Here is a 20,342-nt window from a genome sequence, read left to right as displayed (position 1 = left end):
AACAGTCCAGTTAACAAATATTGACTCTTCTCCATAAGAACAGTTTGAAAACAAGCCCCAGACTTTAATACAAAAATGTTCCTTTCACCTGTAGCCATATGTTATAAAGAGAGCAGAGACATGCCCTGTGCTAGCATTCTCCTCCCCTTGTCTCCCACTGGCAAACACAATTCTTGACAGAGCCACAAGGTACAAAAATCTGTTCTGCAGAGCTGTGTTTCAAAGACAGAGCCTCACAAGGCATAGAGGGCAGAAAAGGAGGTTGCGTCCTAACCTCACACCAGTGTATTCCAGACAAAGTGGAGGTTTCTCTGGCTGTTGTTTCTACAAGACCCATGAAGCAGCATTGTCTCTCAGGGCGGCCTAGGAGGTCAGCTCCTTTCTCTTGTGAGAGCCAGGGAGGCAGAAGGAGGCTGGGAGAAGGGTGGCAGTGTTGTGCCTGCTCTTGGCAGAACTCCACACCATGAGCTCGGACATACTCTGTGTCCATCAGCAAAATCCAGAACTGATCTTGCACTGTTTGACACAGCTGCTGGCTTGGCAGCTCCATATCTGCTATTGAGAGCTCTTCCACACATGTGCAGGTTCTGTGGCTGGCCAGACAAGGGCAAGTTCTTCAGTATCCTTCCTCAGAGGGGAGCCGCTTCATCTTCTCACATCGAGTGAGCTCCCATCTTCCCTCCCCATGAAGTTTCAAAATCCAGCTGTGGAACTGCAATTCAATAGCACATTGAGAGATGTCTCTGCAAGGGCACAGCCCACCCACAGTGAGGTCCTCCATCCTTAGTCACTCCCCACTGCTTGGCAGAGACCCTCTCTACCTCACCACTGCAAGGGAGGCATGGAGCGCTGCCTCCCTGTCTCACCTTTTCCAGGCTGGCTCTGTGTCCCACACTGATCAGTGTCATGCCCAGCTGAAGGCACATACGGTACAGTTCATGCTCCACCTCTTCTGTCAAGGCGCTGGTAGCTTCATCTAACACTGAAAGAAAAGCCATAAGCCCCACAAATCCTCTCCCAACCAGACATTTCCTGTAGGCAAGAACAGCAACTGCCAAGAACATTTCACATATTAATTGAAGCTCACCAAGAGCATCTGCAGAAGGCAAGTGAGGAGAAACCTAAGGACTCTGGTATTCCTCTGACACAGCTGGTGTCAGGCAACTAGGAAAGCTGTCTTTCTCCTCAAGTACTTGAATCCATCCAAACCATGCTGTTCATCTCATTCCTCTCCCTCAACAGCTGCCCACCACTGCCTCATCCCCATCATGGCAAAAGCCAAAAAATGACCTTCTCCAGGCAGACCACGTGCCAGAATGCCAGGCTGAACAGCAGTCAGTGTACTCTTCCAACACAGATGCTACATGGAGCATGTAGGATGGCCTGTGGCACCTTCCTGACTATTAAGGGTAAACACTACAGACCTGGAGCAAATAATTTCAAATCACCTCTACGGCTTTTAGTTTGTAATCCACAGATTCCTTCTGCCCAGACATCAGTTAGCTCTGCCACGGGCTTCAGGGGAAAGAGAGGTACTTACATGTAACTACCTGCTACTGAAACTGGCTCTGTTCAGCCACATCCAACCTGGCTATCATGGCAAGTCCTCTAAGCTCAAGCCCCAGCAGAGCCTAAGGAATTGGCCCCATTAGCTAATTGCAGGTGCTTCTGTGGTCTCTCAGGACTGTTTGTTCCACTGCTCCTGGTCTTTTTTTGCCACATCAGGGCTAAATCTTCCATATTGCCCCACAACCATACAGATGCTCAAGAGCTTCAGATATGACAGCTGCTGCCACATTCCCTAACACATGCACTTTGCATAGCAACTGGTGAGCAGGCTGACAGAGTTCTTCTTCTGGTGCCATTGGACATGAACCATGAACATTAATCACCAGTTCCCCAAGAAAAAAAATGTCTTATGTACAGCCTCTTGATTTACCACCGTCTGCACAAATAATGAAATGTTTTCACATTTCACAAATGAATTCTGCGTGTGCTATGCTGCTAAAATAATGGCCAAGACAAAGCATGTTCCTAGTACAAAAGGGATTTCATGAGCTGTCTCTGCACCAGCTTCTCTATACACCAAAGGCCCTTGTGTTTTTTTCTTCCCTCTTTTGTAGTCAGTTGCTCACCTGCATATTTTGGCTGGAGGTAGAAAAGCCGTGCAAATGAGAGCCTCTGCATCTCCCCTGGGGACAGGATGTCATACCTGCAGCAGGGTCGAGATTCAACACCTTCCTCAAGAAACAGCTCATTTGCTGAAAATCTTACAGCTTCTGATATTGGAAGACCAGCAAACAACTGTCCCTGTGTGTCCCTTGTGCCCCCCTCCATACTGGGACTGGCTCTGCACCTCTGTACACAGTTAGCTGCCTGCAGAACACCACAGCTGGTGATTGTTGGCATAGATGCTTGGGCCATGAAGTCTTTGCTCCTGTATAGTGTCCACATCTCACAGAACACAGATGGACACAGATAAATCCAGCAACAATGTGCATCTGCTTAGAAGTGTTCCCCACTCAGAAATCACCCAAATATACACAGACAGTGGGCTCCCTTACCAGTTCCAGTCCACCTGTTCATCCAGTCCTCCAGCCCTTGCCAGCAAATCAGTCTACAGAGAGCACAGCAGACTTGTGAACACAGTCCCCAACCTTGTCAGCCTACGGCCCTGAGCATAACCACCCAATTTTTGCCAGTCTCCCTTTCCCCACTTGAGCTGAAGTTGTAATATATTTCTCTTCCTCTTTCTGCCCCATAGACAGTTGTGTCCCAGGCACAGACAACGTCCCCACTTAAGTTCAGCACACAATCATGCTGTGCTGCCACAAAAAATCATCCCTTCTTCCCTGACTAGCAGCACCAGGAAAGAAGGCAGCAGTGACTCACCAGCCCAGTCAGCTCCAGGAATCGCACAATCCTCTCATCATCTGCAGACCCTAGGGAGAAAGCCATACAGCATAAGGAGAGACAGTGTGTGCTGAGGCCACTGCTGAATAAAGGAGTTGGTGAGGCAGGAGGGAAGAACTGGAGTATCTCCTGAGGCTCAATGTAGTTGACCTGACCACGTAGTTATACCAGATCCTGAGCTTTGGCAGAGATAGCCTCAAAGACTGACCTTCCTTGAAAGCATTAACCATGCCTATAAGCAGCATAGCAGGAGGTAGCTGGGCTCCACAGATACACCTGAGATTTGCCTCAGTTCATGGCTGCAGCCAGAACACAAGGATCCAGGCTTCAACTGGCAAGGCCCTGCCCAGTTGCTCTCTTAAAGCTGAGACTGCACACTACCAGTAGTGGAGTCATGGGAACGGGGCTCAGGTAAGAGCCAGCAAAAGGACCCTACGTGGAAGAGAAATACCTCAGGGGAGTCAGCTGTGGAGCAGAACATACACTTGAGGTGGTACAGTTAGCATCTATGGAAGTTGAGAGAAAGGGCTGTGCATCTGCCATGGACCTCTCGGAAGCTGCTGGAGAGCCACAACAGTAGCTGATGGCTGTAGTTACTCTCAGCAAGATTGTGACTCCCAAGCTACAGCACACCACATGTGGTCTGGTTTTGGAAGAGGGTAGGGGAGAGAAAAGATCCATATATTCTGACCACAACAGTGTGTAAAGCCCTGGGACATCATTTTGAAAAAGTAGAAAAGTAAAAGATGGACGTGGATGGAAAATAAGATTAAGGCAAACAAGGCTTGCTGAAAGTCAGACTGTACGAAACAAATCAGATGTATCCTGACAGCAACATGTATCATGACCAGCACAGCAGGAAGAGCATGGCCAGTTTGTCCTCATTATACTAAGAGAGCAAGTTCTTATCAAGTGAGTATGCTCCCTCACAGAAGGAAGGGGACACAGAATTGACCTCAATGCACACACTAATCTTCTAGGGAACACCAGAGAAACAAAAGCAAAATGGATGAGTATTCCTGATAGGTTACAGCAGGGAAGAAGCTGCACTGGGTACAGGACAGTGAGGCACTCCCACAGCACTGGTTAATTGCTCTAATGGATTTTCACAAACCTGAAAGTGGATAGATCTCCTTCAGGGGATAGATCACCTGTTTAACAGAGCAAAAGAAACCATGTCAGAGGGAACTGGACACTGCATCAGAGATGCAATAACATGAATTCAGGCACAAGGCAAGGTGCACCCACAGGTATCCTCCCTCTTGCAGGGATTGCAGGGCATGACCACAGCTGGGAGGCCAGAGCAAAGACAAGACCCTGGGCTCACCTGCTCACGCAGGCTTCCGTCAGTGAAGAAGGGCCTCTGCGGTAGGAACACCACTCCTCGGGGGCCAAAGCAGGTCAGCATCCTGATGCTCCCTGCACAGAGACACTCATCATATTTGCAGTATCAGGCAGGAACTTCCCACTGCCCCTTGTAGTCCTGTCCCATGAAGTAGCCAACAAGTCCCCACAAAAGTGTGTTTGCAACACAGAGCAAAGCAATGAGAGCCAAAGACTGTGACAAGAGATGGGTGGCTCAAATCAGTGTATCAGTGACACATTCACCATCACATGGTGGCACTGGCCTCACAAACTGCCACACTGCCACCCTGCAAACTCAGGGTAGCCTTGGTTGAGAAGAAGAAGGCTGAGGCAAGTAGCAGTCCTCACCCCGTGTGCTCTCCCAGAGTCCTCCGAGGACCCGCAGGAGAGATGTCTTCCCTGTACCAGTGTTTCCCACAATCATCACACTGTTTCCTTGTGAGATCCTGAGACTCAAGTCCTTGATGAGCAGCTTGCCAGAGGATGGAACTGAGAGTGTCACTCGCTCCAGAAGGAAAGCTGTGTCCCTTGGCACTGCGTCCTCCCCAGAATGGCTGCTGGGCCACCACCAAGACAAAGAACGAGAGATCTGGGGGTAAGTGACCATGCTGAGATTGGCAAAAGTCAGGCATCTTAGACCTCCTGTACCTCTGTGACAGTAGCCCTGCCCCCCACACCCTGGGAATGACAACTGACAGTAAGCACTACCCGCTCCAACCAAATGCATGCAACAGACTGACACCAAGGGCCACCTCCCTCCCATGACAACCCCACAATCTGACATGTAAGCTGCAAGCCAGCCAGTTGCTGAGAGGCGACTCACCTGTCCAAATCCCAGCTGGTTTTGGCTTCTGAGTAGTTACCATTTTCTTTTTTGCCAAGGCTCAGCAAGGTCTCCTGCAGTTCACCAATCCTAGACATACAAGAGGTTGCATGAAAGCCAGGGACAACTCCAGCAGCCTCCTCACAATATCCAAACTTGTCCATGCTTGCACATGAACAACAGGTTTTTTGTGGTTTTTTTAGCACAGACTTGGGCAGAGTCTTGTTCTACACTGCCCTTTCCTCCAGAGATGTGCCCACAGATAAGCTCACCTGTGTGTGTAGCCAGCTACATCAGTAACAGTGCTGGAGAGATCTATGAGCTGGCTGAAGCAGCCAATGAGGTAGATGGAAACAAAGGCATTCTGGAGAGAAATCACATGGCAGAGTAAAGGTCAGTGCTGAGCTGGGGCTCTGACCCTTATCCATGACTGCAAGGAGGCAGCCAAGGAGTCCACACATTTGGCCACATCAGCTGTCTCAGCAAAATGAATGAGGAGTGGTGAAGCCACCCAGGATGGTGTGAGTGAAGATGACCACATTTGAAAGAAGCAGGGCTTCCCTGCTCAGTGCAGCAGTTCTTGCCAGGTAGTCCTGTCACCCATGGATGGTGTTTGCAGAGTGCCTGATGGCCTGCCTAGGGCCCAGCATGCTTGCCCAAGTCACACAGATCCATACCACCACCCCCGCGTCAGCACCGTTCATGGGTCAGAGCAGGGTGTCCCAGCCTGCAGTGCCCACTTAGCTATTTTTAGCTCTGCATTCTCTAGCACAAGCCAGTTCTGAGTATCTGTAAAGAGTCAGGTCAGGAACTCAGCCTCACTGCTGGCAAGGCTCACCACAGGCAGTAGCCCAAGGCATAACCCAGACCCAAAGCACTGCACGAGCCCCATCTCCACCTGCACAGCTGAAAACCAGAGGTTTTCTGACCTCCTGGGTTTTTTTAGACACAGAGGTCTGAGCCAGGAAACACTTATGTAAATGTGTCCTTGACAGTTCTCACGCCCAAGTTAATCACGTACCAGCTGGCTACAAGCTCCCATTTCCATAACACTGTGAGCTGGGACAGTCTAACCCGAAGATCAAATGCTGCAGGTTATCTAGTCCCAGGGCCACCAGCAGCACATGAAACCTCCATCCTCAGTGCCTGCTCACCCTCCACAATGGGGTCACAGAGATTACCCTTAGCTCACCTTGCTGACAAGGGCACTGAGCTCTGTTGGACTCAGGTCGCCGTAGACACCAGAAAAGATGGGAATGGCAATGACCACGTAGCTCAGGATGCTGCCCAGATAATCAAAGGTGTTGATCCCAACTAGGCACAAGCACATTGAAAGAAGACAGTGAGTTAAAGTAGAAACCTCTGTCCCAGCCACGCCCAAGTGGGCTGACCCTGAGCCCAGTCGGAGGAAGAGCTGTGTTCTTGCCTCAGCCCTTTATGATGAACCAGAGCAGAAAAACCCATTTTGCAGGACAGCACAAGCACCAGCGTGAAATGCATTTGCCAAGCAAAGAGCACTTTGGGGCAGACCCTTGAGCAGAGAATCATCATCCAGACACACAGCTCAGTGTGTGGGGCAAAAGCAGGCAACTTTGCCTGCTTGTTGCTATGCTTCAGGGGCCTGACTGAGTCTCAGTAAACAGCAGGGAAGGGCAAAAAAGGAAGCTCTGCCATGAAGTGTGTCTTGGGAGCACACAGACAGAAAGACTTAAGATTCCAAATTCCCACAGACACTTCTGTTCAGGGTTCTCCCTCCATTGCACTGTGCTGCTAAGATCAGGAAGACCTGTCTTTACAGGAGTCATTTAAAGAAAAAACCTCAGTAAAAAAGGGAGAAGGAATATTTTCAAGGGACAGCTACACTTAAGGGACAGGCTCTATAACAAAGACGTTTTCACAGCTCCCAGCAACATATAGAGTCCCCAAAGCTCAAGCCTTTCCCCCTTTTCTTGGCGTGTGAACATCTGTACCACAAAAAGCCAGATTCCGGGTCCTCCACAACTTTGCCTCTTTATGAGGCATTTACACAACAGGATTCCTATTTAGCACTGCAGGAGGCACCCTCTGTTCACCCTTAGGGCTTTCACAGATCAGCAAGAGGCAGAAGAAGAAAGCACAGCACCCACCCAACTGCTCTACCAGTAGAGTTTCCCAGCGTGTGGGCCACCAGAATGGAGTTAGCACACATCCCACTTCACCCCCCAGCCTGCCCACTCACTGTATAGCCACAGCTCCTTGCCTATCAGCTCCCTCTGGGTCTTCAGCAGGCTCTGCAGCCTCCGGTTTGTGCGCGTGTGCTCCACTCGCCCAGCCCTGTAAAAGTAACATTGCAACATGCCACAGACATCCTAGGACCATGGGCTTTAAAACTGAAGCTTTGAACAGGCCTGGCACCTTTGCCTCTGACTAACAAGCTCTTTATTGACTACAAACTAAACAGCCAGGACTGCCTTCCTGAAGGGTATCATCAAGGAACTCTGGCTGAAGCAAGCAGTCCTACAAATCTCTCCCAGAGCCCATGGCTGCTGCTGTTGCAGCAGGAGCAGGTAAAGCCAGGCCAGACACTGTCAGCGAGGCTCCAGCCTGAAGCAGTGTACACCCAGGGTCAAACACAGTTCCCAAATACAGCCTGGCTGGAAAAGAGGGATGGCACTGCTACACAGCTGGATCCAGAAAGGAGAGGGCAGAGGAGAGTTCAGGGGGTTATAATCAGCCCACATGGCCTGCATGGCCAGCAGCCTTAGCCCACATCTTCCCATTTCCCACTCCGCAGGAATGGGACGATGGCAAGTCTTGAGAAGTGCAACGCCCAGTATGGGTACCCCAGCTCCACAACTTCCCCCTTCCCAGGGCTATCTCCACCAGGTCACCCACCTCACAAGTTAGTGGTGATGCTCCAGTGGCCAGGCTGAGCCAGGAGCAAGGAGACATCTCCTAAACCACCACCTTCAAGCGAGTGTGTCAGCTCCTTCTGCTGCTCTGCAAGGCCTGGGCTGCCCTCAGGTGGCAAAATGCAGAGAGCACTCCACGTCTCATTTCAGTCTCCCACCTGCCATAGCACCTACTGCCCCTGACATCCAGCAGAGGCTTGTGCCCACTGCACACGATCTATGCCACAGTGGAGTCGCTAGGGCCCAAGAAGATAAGGCCAGAAGCAGCACAAAAACATCCAAAATAAGATTTTTGAGGTCTCATTCTAAAGATTCTCAGTTCATAGAAAAATACATTTTCTGTCTCAAAAATGCATCTGGTTAGAATTCAGTTTTGCTTTACTGCCTTATTACAAATCTCAGGTAACTACTGAGCTGCAGTCTTTGCTTTCCATGTATTAGAAAAGAAGAAAGGCTTGGACACAAGTAATTAAAGGTGAGAAAGAAACCAGGGACCTTTGTTCTAGAGCTATTATTCTGTGGCAGATGAGGAGAGATTGCTGTACTGGTTTTCTCTTTTCTTCCCATTCACTTCACTTTTAAAGCAAGTTTGCCAAGGCCTTAGTAACAAAAAAAGTAAAAAGGTGGCAGTGCTCTGCTTTTGTTTCTTCCTTTACCAAAGCAACGTTTAGGCAGTCTTAAGAGGACAAGATCACAAGGTAGAGAAGTTGAGCAATCAAAACCAGCCACTCACTACATGCTCCTCCTCTTGCAGGATTCTAGGAATGCAACCTTTTAAAAAATGCCTTTATTTTTAATTATGATGCATACAATGAAAATGCCTGGTTGTGTGCAACATCAGCTAAGTTATAGTTTCACACAAAATGAAGCTTTTCTAAAAAACATTGTACTGAACCAAAACATTCTGTTTTCTGGTATAATAATCCACTTTCCATTTTCTACTTAGTAACAGAATTTAAATAATCAAAATTGTGAGGGAAAGTACTGCATCTTAAATAGGGGCATGTAATTACAGTATCTTTTCCATTACAAAAAATTATCATCAACCAGTAAGAATCAAAGCACAAAGAAGTAACTCAGACTTGTCAGTACAAACCAAGACTGATTTTGGTTATTTAAATGAGTTTCATGCCTGTCAATACAAGTTGTTATGAAATCAGTGATTTTGAATCAAACCACTGTGAGGACAGCATCACAACACTCAAAATGCTCACTCAACATAGCATGAAAGAGCCAAATACAGACCGTGGGCAGGGAAGACTGGAGAGAGGATGTGCTACAATTCCTGGAAGAAGTGCAATTCCGCAACATATAGGGCAAAGGCAGACTCATGACAAGAGAGAAGCAACAACCTCCTGCCACCCCAACACAAGCTACACCAAATTCATGCCTCTTTTCCTGGTGAACCAAGCAGCAGATCAACAGGCTTCAGGGCATCACTAAATGATTGTGTGCTCAGCTCTGCGGTGAATGGCACTGAGCAAATTCAGAGCACCAGTACAGCATATGGAGGGTCAGGGCACAGACTGAGCAAGAGGAGCAAAGCAGAGGTAAGGTGGCCAAGTAGCAGCTAGCACACCCACAGAAGACATGCAGGCAAGCAGCAGCAGGATGGGGCCGGAAGCAACATGCAACAAGTCCTCAGCAGAACCAGATGCAATAAGACTTTGAGCAATCTTCCAGGTAAGGACCTAGCAAAACATCAGTAACGATCTCTAAGTCAGCACCAAATCTGTATCTGCCTCTGAGGATGTTAGAAGGGAGGCAAAGGAAAGATAGTTGTCTCCAGTTCCTGTGGATTATTTCTGCAGATGATGCACAGAATGCAAAGAACCAAGTGTCAGGGCTGTATGATGCTGTAGTGGAAGGGATAGAAAGCTGCAGCAACAGAACTTGGGCTCCTTTGGGATATGTGAACAAGGATGCTCTGAACTGGGGCAATCCTTTTGAGGATACAAAGAAATTAACACTACTAACCTGTAGAAAGCAGCTGGTTCTGCATTGACACGAATCTGCATGTGCTTGAACCTGTACAACCAAAAAAACATAATTGTGCACAAATGCTCAGTAAACTATGTAGCCAAAACCATTCCTAGAGGAAACTTATCTTGCATGTTAGGGCAGTGATATGAGGCATCTCTTAACAGAAATATTCAACAGGCTCAGAAAGGCACCGGAGACCAAGGCTTAACCTGAGGTGCCATCATTCAGGGCCAGCTCAGTGGTACATTTGTTTGATATCCTGCTCTCTGTGCACTTCTTAGCCCTTGGGCTTACTCTCTGCTGCTAGTCCAGACCTCCACCATACAAAATCATCACAGCCAACTGCCCTGGGCTGGGTTCCCTGCGCCACAACAGCTTATGCTGCTGGCCCTGGATGCCTTGAACCCCAAGGAAAACTACAAAGCCCCTGTTACACACACAGCCAACCCTGCAAGGAAGGGCAAGGAGATGAGTTGCAGAGCATATGGTAAAACTGGGCTGTGAGACTGAACCAAGGGCATTGCCTGCGGTGACACAAGGGGCTGTGAATGGTTGGCAGGGGCTCAGTACACTGACTCTGAGGCTCCATTGCACAGGTAGCCTTCTCTGAGTGTGGGGAAAGTCACAGACAAGAGAACTGGCTACATACACAGCCCTAAATGGGTACAAAAAAGCAGCTTTAACAGGAGCTGCCAAGGGCCAGTGAAAACACAGCTCTGCTGGGACTCACCTGAAATCTCCCTCCAGTTTTTCCTGCTGCACAAGTTTAGACACAATTGGGCTCATCAACACTTTGTTAATCATCGTCCCAATGACGAAATACCCAAAGATGCTCACCGGGCCCAGCCAGCCTGTGCTACAGAGGAGAAAGAGAAGTCAGCCAATAATCCAAGCAAAAGGACACTCCTGCACCATTAAGCTCAATCAATCAGAGCCCTCAGCTGTCACCTCTCTTGGCTTTCATTGAAGTCTGGGGGCCAGCATTGCACATCCCAGCATCCCCAAGGCAGAGTTCTCCTTGGACTATAGAGACCACTCACCCATGTGTACAAATATCCATCCTGAGAGTTGTAATTGTGGGTGGCAGGTTCCAAAAAAAGAACACAGAAAAGAGGTGTGCAAGCAGGGCCAGGATACGTCCTTACCTGTGAAAGCACTGGTATGTGTAGTAGGCCAGTGTGAAGGGTGAGATGACGAGCTTGCTGGCCATGGAGCTGAGCTGCCTGCAGAACCTCTCCACATCCTGGCTGATGCGCTGGTCCCTGCTCAACACAAAGAGCCATTGACACCATTACAGACCAGAAGCAAGAGCCAATCCCTAACAGGGCACAAACCAGGCTGTTTCAGTGCATGAACACAGGACAGGCAGCAGGTGAACAACCTTACCTGGGAAGGATCTGCAGATTCCCCACAGAACACCATTTTCACGGCCCAGGAGTACCCACCCAAGGGCCTTCATGGCACCCAGGAAGAACAACTCTTGCCATTGCTTTCAACCTGTTCCTTGTATTTATCCCTTGCTTCACTTTCAACATTGTTCAACACTTGTGCTGAAGGTCTGCAACACTGTCCTTTATTCCACTCCTGGAACAACCCCCATACTATGAAAAACTACTGACCCTCCCCCTAACCTTCAGTACTGGACTGAGATGCCATCAGACCCACCAGGCCTTCACCAGCTATTGGATATTTGCAAAGCTACCCTTTCACAAGATCCAATCCCTTGGCTCTGCATGGAGTGCCTCTGGTTCCTTTCCTTCCTTCCTTGCAAAGAAGGAAGTGCTTCCACCCACCCCAGCCCACAAGAGCAGGAAGCAGCACACCAAGTCTCACCTCACTAGCAGCAGGCACATAGGTGACAAACCCTAAAGTCCCATCTATCCCACTACTGAGCAGGAGTTGCACTTGGGATAACTAGGAAGAATTTCAGTACATTTACTCCTCAGCACCTCATCTGTCCTGAGCACATGGATGAAGGCTTCAGCCTACTGTGCTAAGCTCCAGTGAAAAGGCCATAATTTAATGCTGGAGTTCAGAATGAAGAGCAAGGATCAACTCCTGGATAGTCTCAGTGCAGATACTACCACAAAGGCACCCATCTTTTAACATTTTTGCAGTTCTAGAACAGCAAGGGATTTAATTCTGGAGCAGCTCATCCTGACTGACCTCGCAGTCATCATTTTTCCTTCTCAGACTGTAATATTCCCACAAAATTGTAACTTAAATTGTGCTATAGTCTCATAGGAGGATATTGCTTTTTACAAGCTATTAAGTAACATGTAATGAAAATAAATGAAACACATGAAAGCATCAACTCAAATGCCCTACTAGGTGCTGCAAGTGCTTGTATGCCACTCAGAACCCACTCTTCATTCCTTCGAAGTGGATGACTCCATGCCTTTAACACTCAGTTTGGTTTGCACTGCATAATGGGAGGTCTCTCTTGCTCTAGTTTGTTCTCTAAGTACCTGGTGCAGGGAAAAAGCTCTCATCAAGGAATTGCAAGATGAAGAGAATTTTTGCAGTGGCACCAAAACCACACTAAACAGTAAGACTGAAAGTTGGAGCAGAAGCAAGGTGTAATGGGACATACTCCACAGTAATCCCACACATTTGGTCTGCAAAGGCCATGAGAGCTGTTTCTGGCTGCAGGGCAGACTGACCCAGTTGTCTCCTACATTTCACTGCACAATGTGAACATGTTCCCTAGTTAAAAATAAACCTGAGCAGAATAATCATGTGGTGAGGGGCCTCTGTCCTCCCTTTCTCCTCGTGTCCCCAAAGAAAAAGACAGGCATGCAAGAGCTTCAATGTGCTGCACTGCCTGGGAAGTGCTGCATGCCCTGGTGACAAACATGGTTTTTTAACCTCTCTTCCCAACTCCATGCCACTGAAAACACTATCAGAAATGAACATTTAATGATATTGGGAGTAAACACAACAGCAACCTGGAAGTGTATCAGCTTGATAATGACCTACTGCCCAACATGTGGAGCTGTCTGACCCAAGCTGAGACCTCTCTCCTTGCTTGCTGCTCCCCCTTAGATACCCAGCATGTTTTCTTGCAGCAGCCACACAAACCACCCTGCGCTGCAATGAAGGAGCAAGAACAAGCAGCCAGTAGCAGAAGCTGCTTCAGTTTCTTGAAGTTTCCACTATTAGCAAGAGTTAGGAGTCCCTGCAAGACAGCAATTTTTTCCCACGACCCTGGTCTCCTCTTGCCATCAACATGGGAAATGGCACCAATGACAGTGACTAGATCAGAAGTGCCCACTCCAGCAGAGGAGAGCTTGGAGTCTCAAAACAATGGTATAACAACACAGTATTTGGAAAACATTCCCCTTTGATTTCTATTTTCAAGTAGTATTTAATAATAACAAGTTTAAATTCTGGAGGGGGAAGAATTAGGGAGATTCTACACTGAGATTAGCTCAGTTGGTTAAAGCATGGTGCTGATAATGCCACAGGTTCAATCCCTGTGTGGGCTATTCACTTAAAGAGCTGGACTCAACGATCTATGTGGGTCCACTCCAACTAAGAGTGTTTTGTGATTCTGTGACCTCTCACATGATGTCTAACACAGGAGTTTTAGCTTTTCACAGTGTGCAACTATGACAGCAGTGCCCCGTGTGTGAGGACAGACGGAAGGCCAAGGTCCACACACAGCTGTGAGGAAGGGCATTCAACCTTTGCCACGCAGCCCAGGCAGATCAACAGCTCTGCAGTAAGCAGGACAGTGCACAAAGTAAACTGGAGAGGGACCTCTTGGGGGTGGGTCTGGGATCCACAAGGAGAGACTGAACGCTCCTCCTCTTATATTTCAAGTCACCACTGACGCTTCCTTCCTAGGAACAGGAAAGGGAAATGCAGCCCTCATACAGTGCAAAACAAAGTCCTTCCTGGATTTGGCTCCCATGGGTTATCAAACCACTAAAATACAACTGAACTGTGCTCAGCTGCAGATCCTGGTGTTTGAAGCTCAAACAGAACAGGGACTGTCCTAATGCACCAGTGGTGTGAAGGAAAGGAGAGGCACTGCTGATTCCAGCCAGGCCCTTTGCAACATCACACAGTATCAAGGGTTGAGTTTGCAGACAGCATGTTTTATAGCAGCGCTAGATCCCTGTTCCACCCACTTTCCTTACAGCTGAAACATCCTGCCCCTAAAACCATCACAACCGGCAGTCACAGGAGTTTCCAGCAATAGGTATCACCTCCCACCAGGGTAGAAGAGGGTGCCTAGATGGTAAAAGCTTCTAGGGCTCAAGCCCCTACCCAGAGACAAAGAGAAGTCAGGAAAAGGTGTGCAGCAGCCTAGAAGCCAAGCAAGATACTGAAAGAAGCTGCCAGCAGCCTACGGGTTATCGATGTCCTCACGCAGCACGAGCAGGTTGTAGTAGACCTGGCCTTGGAAGTAGCAGCTGTGGAGGTATTCAGTGAGGGATTTCCTCCAGTTCACATACATCATGTTGCAGATAAACTGGTCGAAACTTTTTAGCTGGAACAAGGGCAAAGAGATGGATAGGGAGAGATAAGTGAGAACAAACATTTTTTCAAAACGAAATAAAAACTAGCAGTTTGTACTAGCGATCCAGGGCATGGGCAGACTTGAATCCTTTGTGACCAGGATCATGCCAGGAGCCATGGGCAGCTTTCTCTTCCTCTCCCAAGAAATGTGAGCCTCTGGTCTTACCGTGGAGTTCACAATGATCAGAGTCACAGCAACGGCAGTCAGTGTTTTGAATCCGGAGAAGTCCTTGTTCCCTAGGACTTCATAGTACTGGCTGGGGATGACACCGACCTGGTAAATAACCAGCTGCTCTGGAGAGAAAGGCAAGTAGGGGAAGGAATTGATGGACTGCGATGACAAGGCAAAGTGGGGGACCACAGGGAGCAGACGTGGGGCGCAGCCCCCCATCCCCACCACCCGGGCTCACCCAGCAAGGCGACACCGAGCAGGGTCAGGAACATGAGGGCGCTCGGGGAGGGCCACCCAGGAAAGAGCACGGCCAGGAGCCGCAGGAACCGCCGCAGGAACAGCCCGTCCAGCCGGGAACCAGCCCTGCAACGGAGGGAGACGCGGAGGGTGGCAGTGAGCTCGGTGTCCCACCCCACCTCCCCTCCGCCACGCTCCGGCCCAGCCCGGTCCTCACCGCCCGCCGACCCCGGAGCCCCCCGCGCTGCGGCTGCCCCCCGCCATCGGCGCCCTCCGGACCTGACCGGCCCGGCAGGCCAGGCCCGCCCCCGCGGGCGCTTATATGAATATTCATCACCTCTCCTCGCCCTGCATCCGCCCCGCCCGGGGGCGACCGCCGCTGCCGCCGCTTCCGCGTGCGGCGTCACCACCGAGCTCCCGCCCAGCGCCGCCTCTCCCGCGCGGCACGGCGGGCACAGCGCCCCCTGGCGGCGCCGGGCTCCACACAGCGCAGCCGGGGGGGCGATCCCGGCGGGCCATCCCGGCGGGCGATCCCGGCGGGCGATCCCGGCGCGGTGGGTGTGCTCGCGTCCCTCATTTCCTCCCCCACGCCTGCTCACAGAGACGGACCGTGGTGCCGGGCAGGGTCCAGGGCCGAGCCACAGCCGCAGGGCCAGAGAACCGGGCACTAACGCCTCTCTTGAGGAAAGAGGTGGAGAGGCACGAACTGATCCCTCCGGAGATCCCAGAGGCTGAGGGACAGTCGTCGTGGGCAGCAGGTATTGCCCGCCTGTTGCAGGGGAGACAAGAAAGAAGTACCAGAACTAATTCTGCACATTCGTCTTATTTTGGGGCGGGCAGTGAAGTTTCAGGTTGCTTCCAAAGGACTCACAACTCGCAGTGGCCACTGCAGAGGATGTCTGAAGCCGGGACATTGGGATTAGGCAGTGATCCCCAGCGCGATGGTGAATGGCAGTACGTGCTCCCCATCCTGCTGCAGGAACGCGAACGAAGCAATGCGAAACCCCTGTCAGAGGGAGGGACTTCAAGAAAGCAGCAATGAGCTGTCAGTGAATGGACCCTCTCTGGCTTCTCAGTGACCCCAGTTTTAATACAGAAACCAACTAATTATTTTATTTTCAGGTTTGGGTTGGAATCTGGTTTCATAACCTAAAAAGTTATGAAATATTTCAGAACAAGGAAATGTCTGGACAAACCTGGTGATTAGAGATGAGAGATTCTATGAACTGCCGTGCCTTCCTTACTCGTGTGTCTCTCACCTACCATCCAGCTGATACCATTTCTTCTGCAGAGCCTTTGGGCTTTTGCATGTACCCTGTGGGTCCCTCATCCCATATGCCTAGTAGCTTTGTTCTTCTGCCATTTCCCTGCCTCCTAGCCCTCCTCTTCCTTCATCCTCATCTCCTTCATCTTTGCTCTGCTGCTACCTGCTCAGTGGTCCAGATAATTCATACTTCACACTTCACAAAATCAGTGTGTATGCTCTCAGGGATGAAAGAAGACACATCAGTGTGTTTCCTCAGCAAATGGCCTTGTCTCTAAGCAGTGCCCCTTTCTCCTTGCCCTCATCTCCCTTCTCTCATCTCTTTTGGAATTCACAATGCTATCAGTCATACCTAAAGGTTAAGCTCCAGAGGGCAGAGATCAGCCCTGTGAAAACCTGACCTCAGTGATGACTAACTTTTATGTTAAAAGAATGATGGGGGCTTTTTTCTCAGCTGTTGCATCAGACCTGGGTGACGTTTGCTCCTAGGCAGTCACATCCTCTCATGGGGCAGTACTGCAGCTGTGGCAATCGTGTGGGTCACTTTGTCAGTGGTTACCAGGATTGAACTGACTCCTTTGCTCTGTTGTCCACTTTATGATGAGGGGGTATTCCTTCCCTTCCCTCCTCGACTGATGAAATGGCTTTCCAGCACCAGGGGAGTCAGAGGATCTAACACAGAGATGAGATGGCCACAACTGTCTGTCCCAAGCCCGCCCTCCTACTTCTTCCTTCTCCCTGCCCTTTGTTCTGTCACTGGCACCCCACGACCTCCACCTGATAAAGCACACACTGTGAGCTCCCTTTGGCGTATCAGCTTCACGATTTTTCCTGGGAACCCTCCTCAGGCAGCCAAGATCAAGAACAAAAGAGAAGTACTTTCTCAGTGCCTCTCCATCCCCCCTCCGAGGCTGTGCCCTAGACACTCAGCTGCTGTCAGCACAGAAACATTTACATCTTTTACAGCACTCCAGCTCTACTTCTCACATTTCTCTCCCAGCAAACACCATGGCCATTTCAGTGTGTGCCTGGGGGCAGGGCTTGGGAAAGGACTGGGGAATCACAACTTGAGCAGAGTTTTATGGGTCTGTTTGCACTGAAGGGCCATATCTCAGCTCCCTGACTAGCTACAGACCCAAGAGAAACCCCCTCTGCATTGCTAACCTGTCACCGAAGTGTATGCCATGAATCCAGGGAAGGGAGAGCTGGGCCTGGCTTGAGGCAGTGCAAGTTAATTCCTTGTGGTGTTTAACCGCAGCCCCATCTGCTCCTGCTTGCTAGGTGTGAAACATCCCATCCCCCATCCTCCCCTGCCTGCTCCATGCATTTTTGCCCTGCCCTGGACCAGTGAAGGAAGCCAGATCCTCCTGCATCCCTAGCCTCCCAGCCTCTGGCTCGCATCGTTCCCCACTGTCCCTCTATGTTTCCATTTCCATGTGGTCCCTCTCTGCCTGCTGGCCTGAAGCAGGGATGCAGGGAGAAGCCTGACAAACCCATCTTCTGCTGCCTTTGTGTGGTAAGTGGTCCTGGGTGTTCTCTGAAGCAAGCAGCAGCTTCTGTAATCACAGAAAGAAACACAAAACTGCAGCCTTGAATCTGTAGTTTGCTTTCCCTCTTTCCCAGGTCTTCCTTAATGCTGCTGACTTTGTGATGTTGCGCAATGAAGCACTGCCAGAAGATTATCCCCTTCCTGGGCTTTCCAAAACTGAATCCACCATTTCCTGCCCATGTTTCCAATTTCGAGTCTCCTCATAAGTACCTGTCCTCACTGGAGCTTGCAGCTTCTTCTTGGGATCACCTACAAGCTTTAGCCCTCTGTCAGATCATTAGTAAGGAAGGGGTAATGAAAACTCCCATCCTGAGTTTCAGCTCTGTCTGTATTAGGGTGTGAACTAAACCAGCTAATTTTCATCTGGATCAGCAAGCTGAACTGACTGACAGAGTCCCTCACACTCCTGTGCCACCCCAAAGCAGAGGGTGGGAATGGGAAACCAAGGGGGAGCAAACAGCATAGGCCAGGCTCAGCATGGCTTAAACCTCCATGGAGCCGCACCACGGGCTCCTGCTGTGATATCTTAATGATTCTGCCTTTTCCTTCTCCACACTCTCTGTCTTAATTAGCCTTTCCCCCTCCTGTGGGCCAAACTGCTCTGCTTTCTTTTCAATCCTCCTTCCTTGTGCTTTGCCTCTAACAGTGTCTTTCTACTGTACACTTCAAAGGCTTTGCTTGCTGCATCTCCCCCATGCTGGCATTGGCTGGTAACACCCCCAAAGCAGGCCAGGTCTGCCATGAACTCTTAGTCGTTGAAACGGCTTTGGGCCCTTTGGATCTGGGTAAGAAGCAGGCATGGGGGAGGAGAGGTCAAGGATTTTCAACATTTCACCTATAAGAAGAATTATTAGTAACACAGGAATAAAAAAGGGGGAAAGGGACCCCTCCTCCACCCACCCTCCCCAGAGGAGAGCCCGCTGAGGGCACAGTGCTTTTATGTGCAAGTGGGAGGGAAGGAGAGTGTTAGGGCTTCAGAGGGAAATGCTTTGATCTTGACTTTGAATCTCCTTCAGTTCCCAGCTCTCCCCCACTCTCCCACCTATGGCCAGGACCACAGGATATGGCCAGGACTCCTAGTCCTTACTCAGTGCTGTGGTACTTCACTTGCTGTTTCACATTTAATTTCCTCCTGTGTACCTGGGAGCTTCACAGAGGCCTCATGGAGCAAGAGCACAGTGCCAACACCAAGTTCAAACTTTCCCCCCATCTCACAGAATGGGAAGAGAAAGAGAGCCCAGTTGGACAGAAGCCAGAAGGGAAAAGACCCCTGAGATGAGCAGAGGTGAATTAGAGGTGGGACCTCTCTCAAGGCTCTGGTACCCCAGGGCGGGGGGCAGGCAGACCTCTCCCCTGCGTCCTGGTGCATTAGACTGCTCAGTGCTGAACATGACCCAGAAGATGAACTAGGAAGCAGTAACCGTTCGGAGAGGGACAGGGAGTGGCTCTCAGAAGACAGCACTTATGTCCCCATGTCCCACAAAGAGTTATTTTAAGTTGGAGAGAGGAGAAGAGCAACGAGAGCCCTTGGTGTTTTCTGCAGGATGGAAGGAGGTGGCACTGATGACTGCTGGATGATGGGGAATGACCCTGAGTTCTGATTCACTTCAGAGGACTATAGGGTGTGAGAGAGACTTAGGGGTCTCCAGTCTCTTGTTCAAGGTGGGATCTAATGTGTAGGCAAGTTCCCCACTTCCCTTGGGAGATGAAACTCCTGACTAGGCCTTGCCCTTAAGCTGTCTTCAAGTTCAGGCCAAATACTTCTGTGTCTGTGTTGCTCTTTTATTTCTCAGCTGAAGTCACTCCTGTTAATTGCTGTCCCTTGCTGAGGTTGATGCACTTGAATATCGCTGCCTGCCAGTTCTCACTTCAGCACCACTAAATAGATTTTTTCCTCACATCATCTCCTATTTATAATTTAATCACTCCAGCTCTGCTACTGCTGGCTGAAAACTTCCTATAGTTTGTTACTTTCCCTTTCAGTATGATTTAAGCAGACCTGTCTGCCAGTGTCCAGCACTGTCCCAGGCATGCACAGACCAGAGGGTGCCTCACAGGACTTCTCTGCAGAACCCAGCCATTACTCTCTCTGAGCATCACTTTAAGGGCTTCAGCACAGACATGAGGCAGTGTGTTCAAAGGTGGTTTCAGTCCTGGGAATGAGAAGACAATGTCATTCACAGGAAACAAGTTACTACAAAAATTGTGGTGGACTTCATGTTTTCCAGGTCCCTCTTGGGCAATATTGCACCAGAACCACTTGAACTTCCTTCTCCCTAAGACTGGTGGGCATATTGCCGCTGCAGCAACCCCATTTCTCTTGCCAGTTCAGGCTGCAAGCTCTGCTTGTTGCTCTTTCCTTGTGGAGCAATGCCAGGCACAGGAGAGAAAGCAGCCAAGACAGTAGACACTTAGGACCCTCCTAGGAGCTCCCATGCTCTCATTTCCATCAGCCCCTCTACAGTCTCATCTCCCCTGACTTCCTGAAGAGATTCAAATTCTGCAGTGGTCTGGAGCAAGAAAGGTGGGAAAAACAGAAGCCAGGGTACCAGCAATGACTTTAAGAGGATGGATGTGTCAATTTAGCCCATGTATAGAATATAAATGGGTCATAAAGT

General features: G+C 49.8%; 1 protein-coding gene across 7 annotated transcripts; it reads right to left on the bottom strand.

Annotated features, from left to right (window-relative positions):
* Window positions 1-28: 28 nt before the first annotated feature.
* Window positions 29-15,308, bottom strand: ABCD4 (ATP binding cassette subfamily D member 4). Of its 7 annotated transcripts, none has more exons than XM_084208401.1 (19): window positions 15,249-15,308; window positions 14,913-15,037; window positions 14,669-14,796; window positions 14,334-14,473; window positions 11,121-11,237; window positions 10,706-10,831; window positions 9,970-10,020; window positions 7,320-7,414; window positions 6,294-6,415; window positions 5,374-5,465; window positions 5,102-5,191; window positions 4,627-4,835; window positions 4,241-4,332; window positions 4,028-4,064; window positions 2,893-2,942; window positions 2,565-2,617; window positions 2,136-2,212; window positions 867-982; window positions 29-712 (listed from the first exon to the last, which is right to left on the bottom strand). In XM_084208401.1, the coding sequence occupies exons 1-19, from the start codon at window positions 15,263-15,265 to the stop codon at window positions 617-619; spliced, it is 1,833 nt and encodes a 610-aa protein (XP_084064527.1). In that variant the 5' UTR covers window positions 15,266-15,308; the 3' UTR covers window positions 29-616. The 7 variants fall into 7 exon arrangements, 6 of the variants coding, with proteins under 6 accessions (XP_084064527.1, XP_084064528.1, XP_084064525.1 ...); XM_084208402.1 differs by lacking the exon at window positions 15,249-15,308 and adding an exon at window positions 15,191-15,214; XM_084208399.1 differs by lacking the exon at window positions 15,249-15,308 and adding an exon at window positions 15,129-15,207.
* Between the last annotated feature and the right edge of the window lie 5,034 nt (window positions 15,309-20,342).

Source organism: Fringilla coelebs (assembly GCF_963513975.1).
Source record: "Fringilla coelebs genome assembly, chromosome: 6".
In the NCBI taxonomy this organism is placed as follows: domain Eukaryota; kingdom Metazoa; phylum Chordata; class Aves; order Passeriformes; family Fringillidae; genus Fringilla; species Fringilla coelebs.
The sequence above is the reverse complement of the archived record's forward strand: the minus strand, read 5'-3'. Positions and strand labels throughout refer to the sequence as shown.

Bases quoted from the DNA above. Each gene is read 5' to 3' on its own strand.
- ABCD4 (XM_084208399.1), bottom strand. From the start codon at position 15,175: ATGGCGGGGGGCAGCCGCAGCGCGGGGGGCTCCGGGGTCGGCGGGCG. The intron at 10,021-10,705 runs GTGAGTCCCAGC...TTGGTTGTACAG, and splicing joins AAACTGGAGGGAGATTTCAG to GTTCAAGCACATGCAGATTC. The intron at 2,213-2,564 runs GTAAGGGAGCCC...ACCCTGCTGCAG, and splicing joins GAACAGGTGGACTGGAACTG to GTATGACATCCTGTCCCCAG.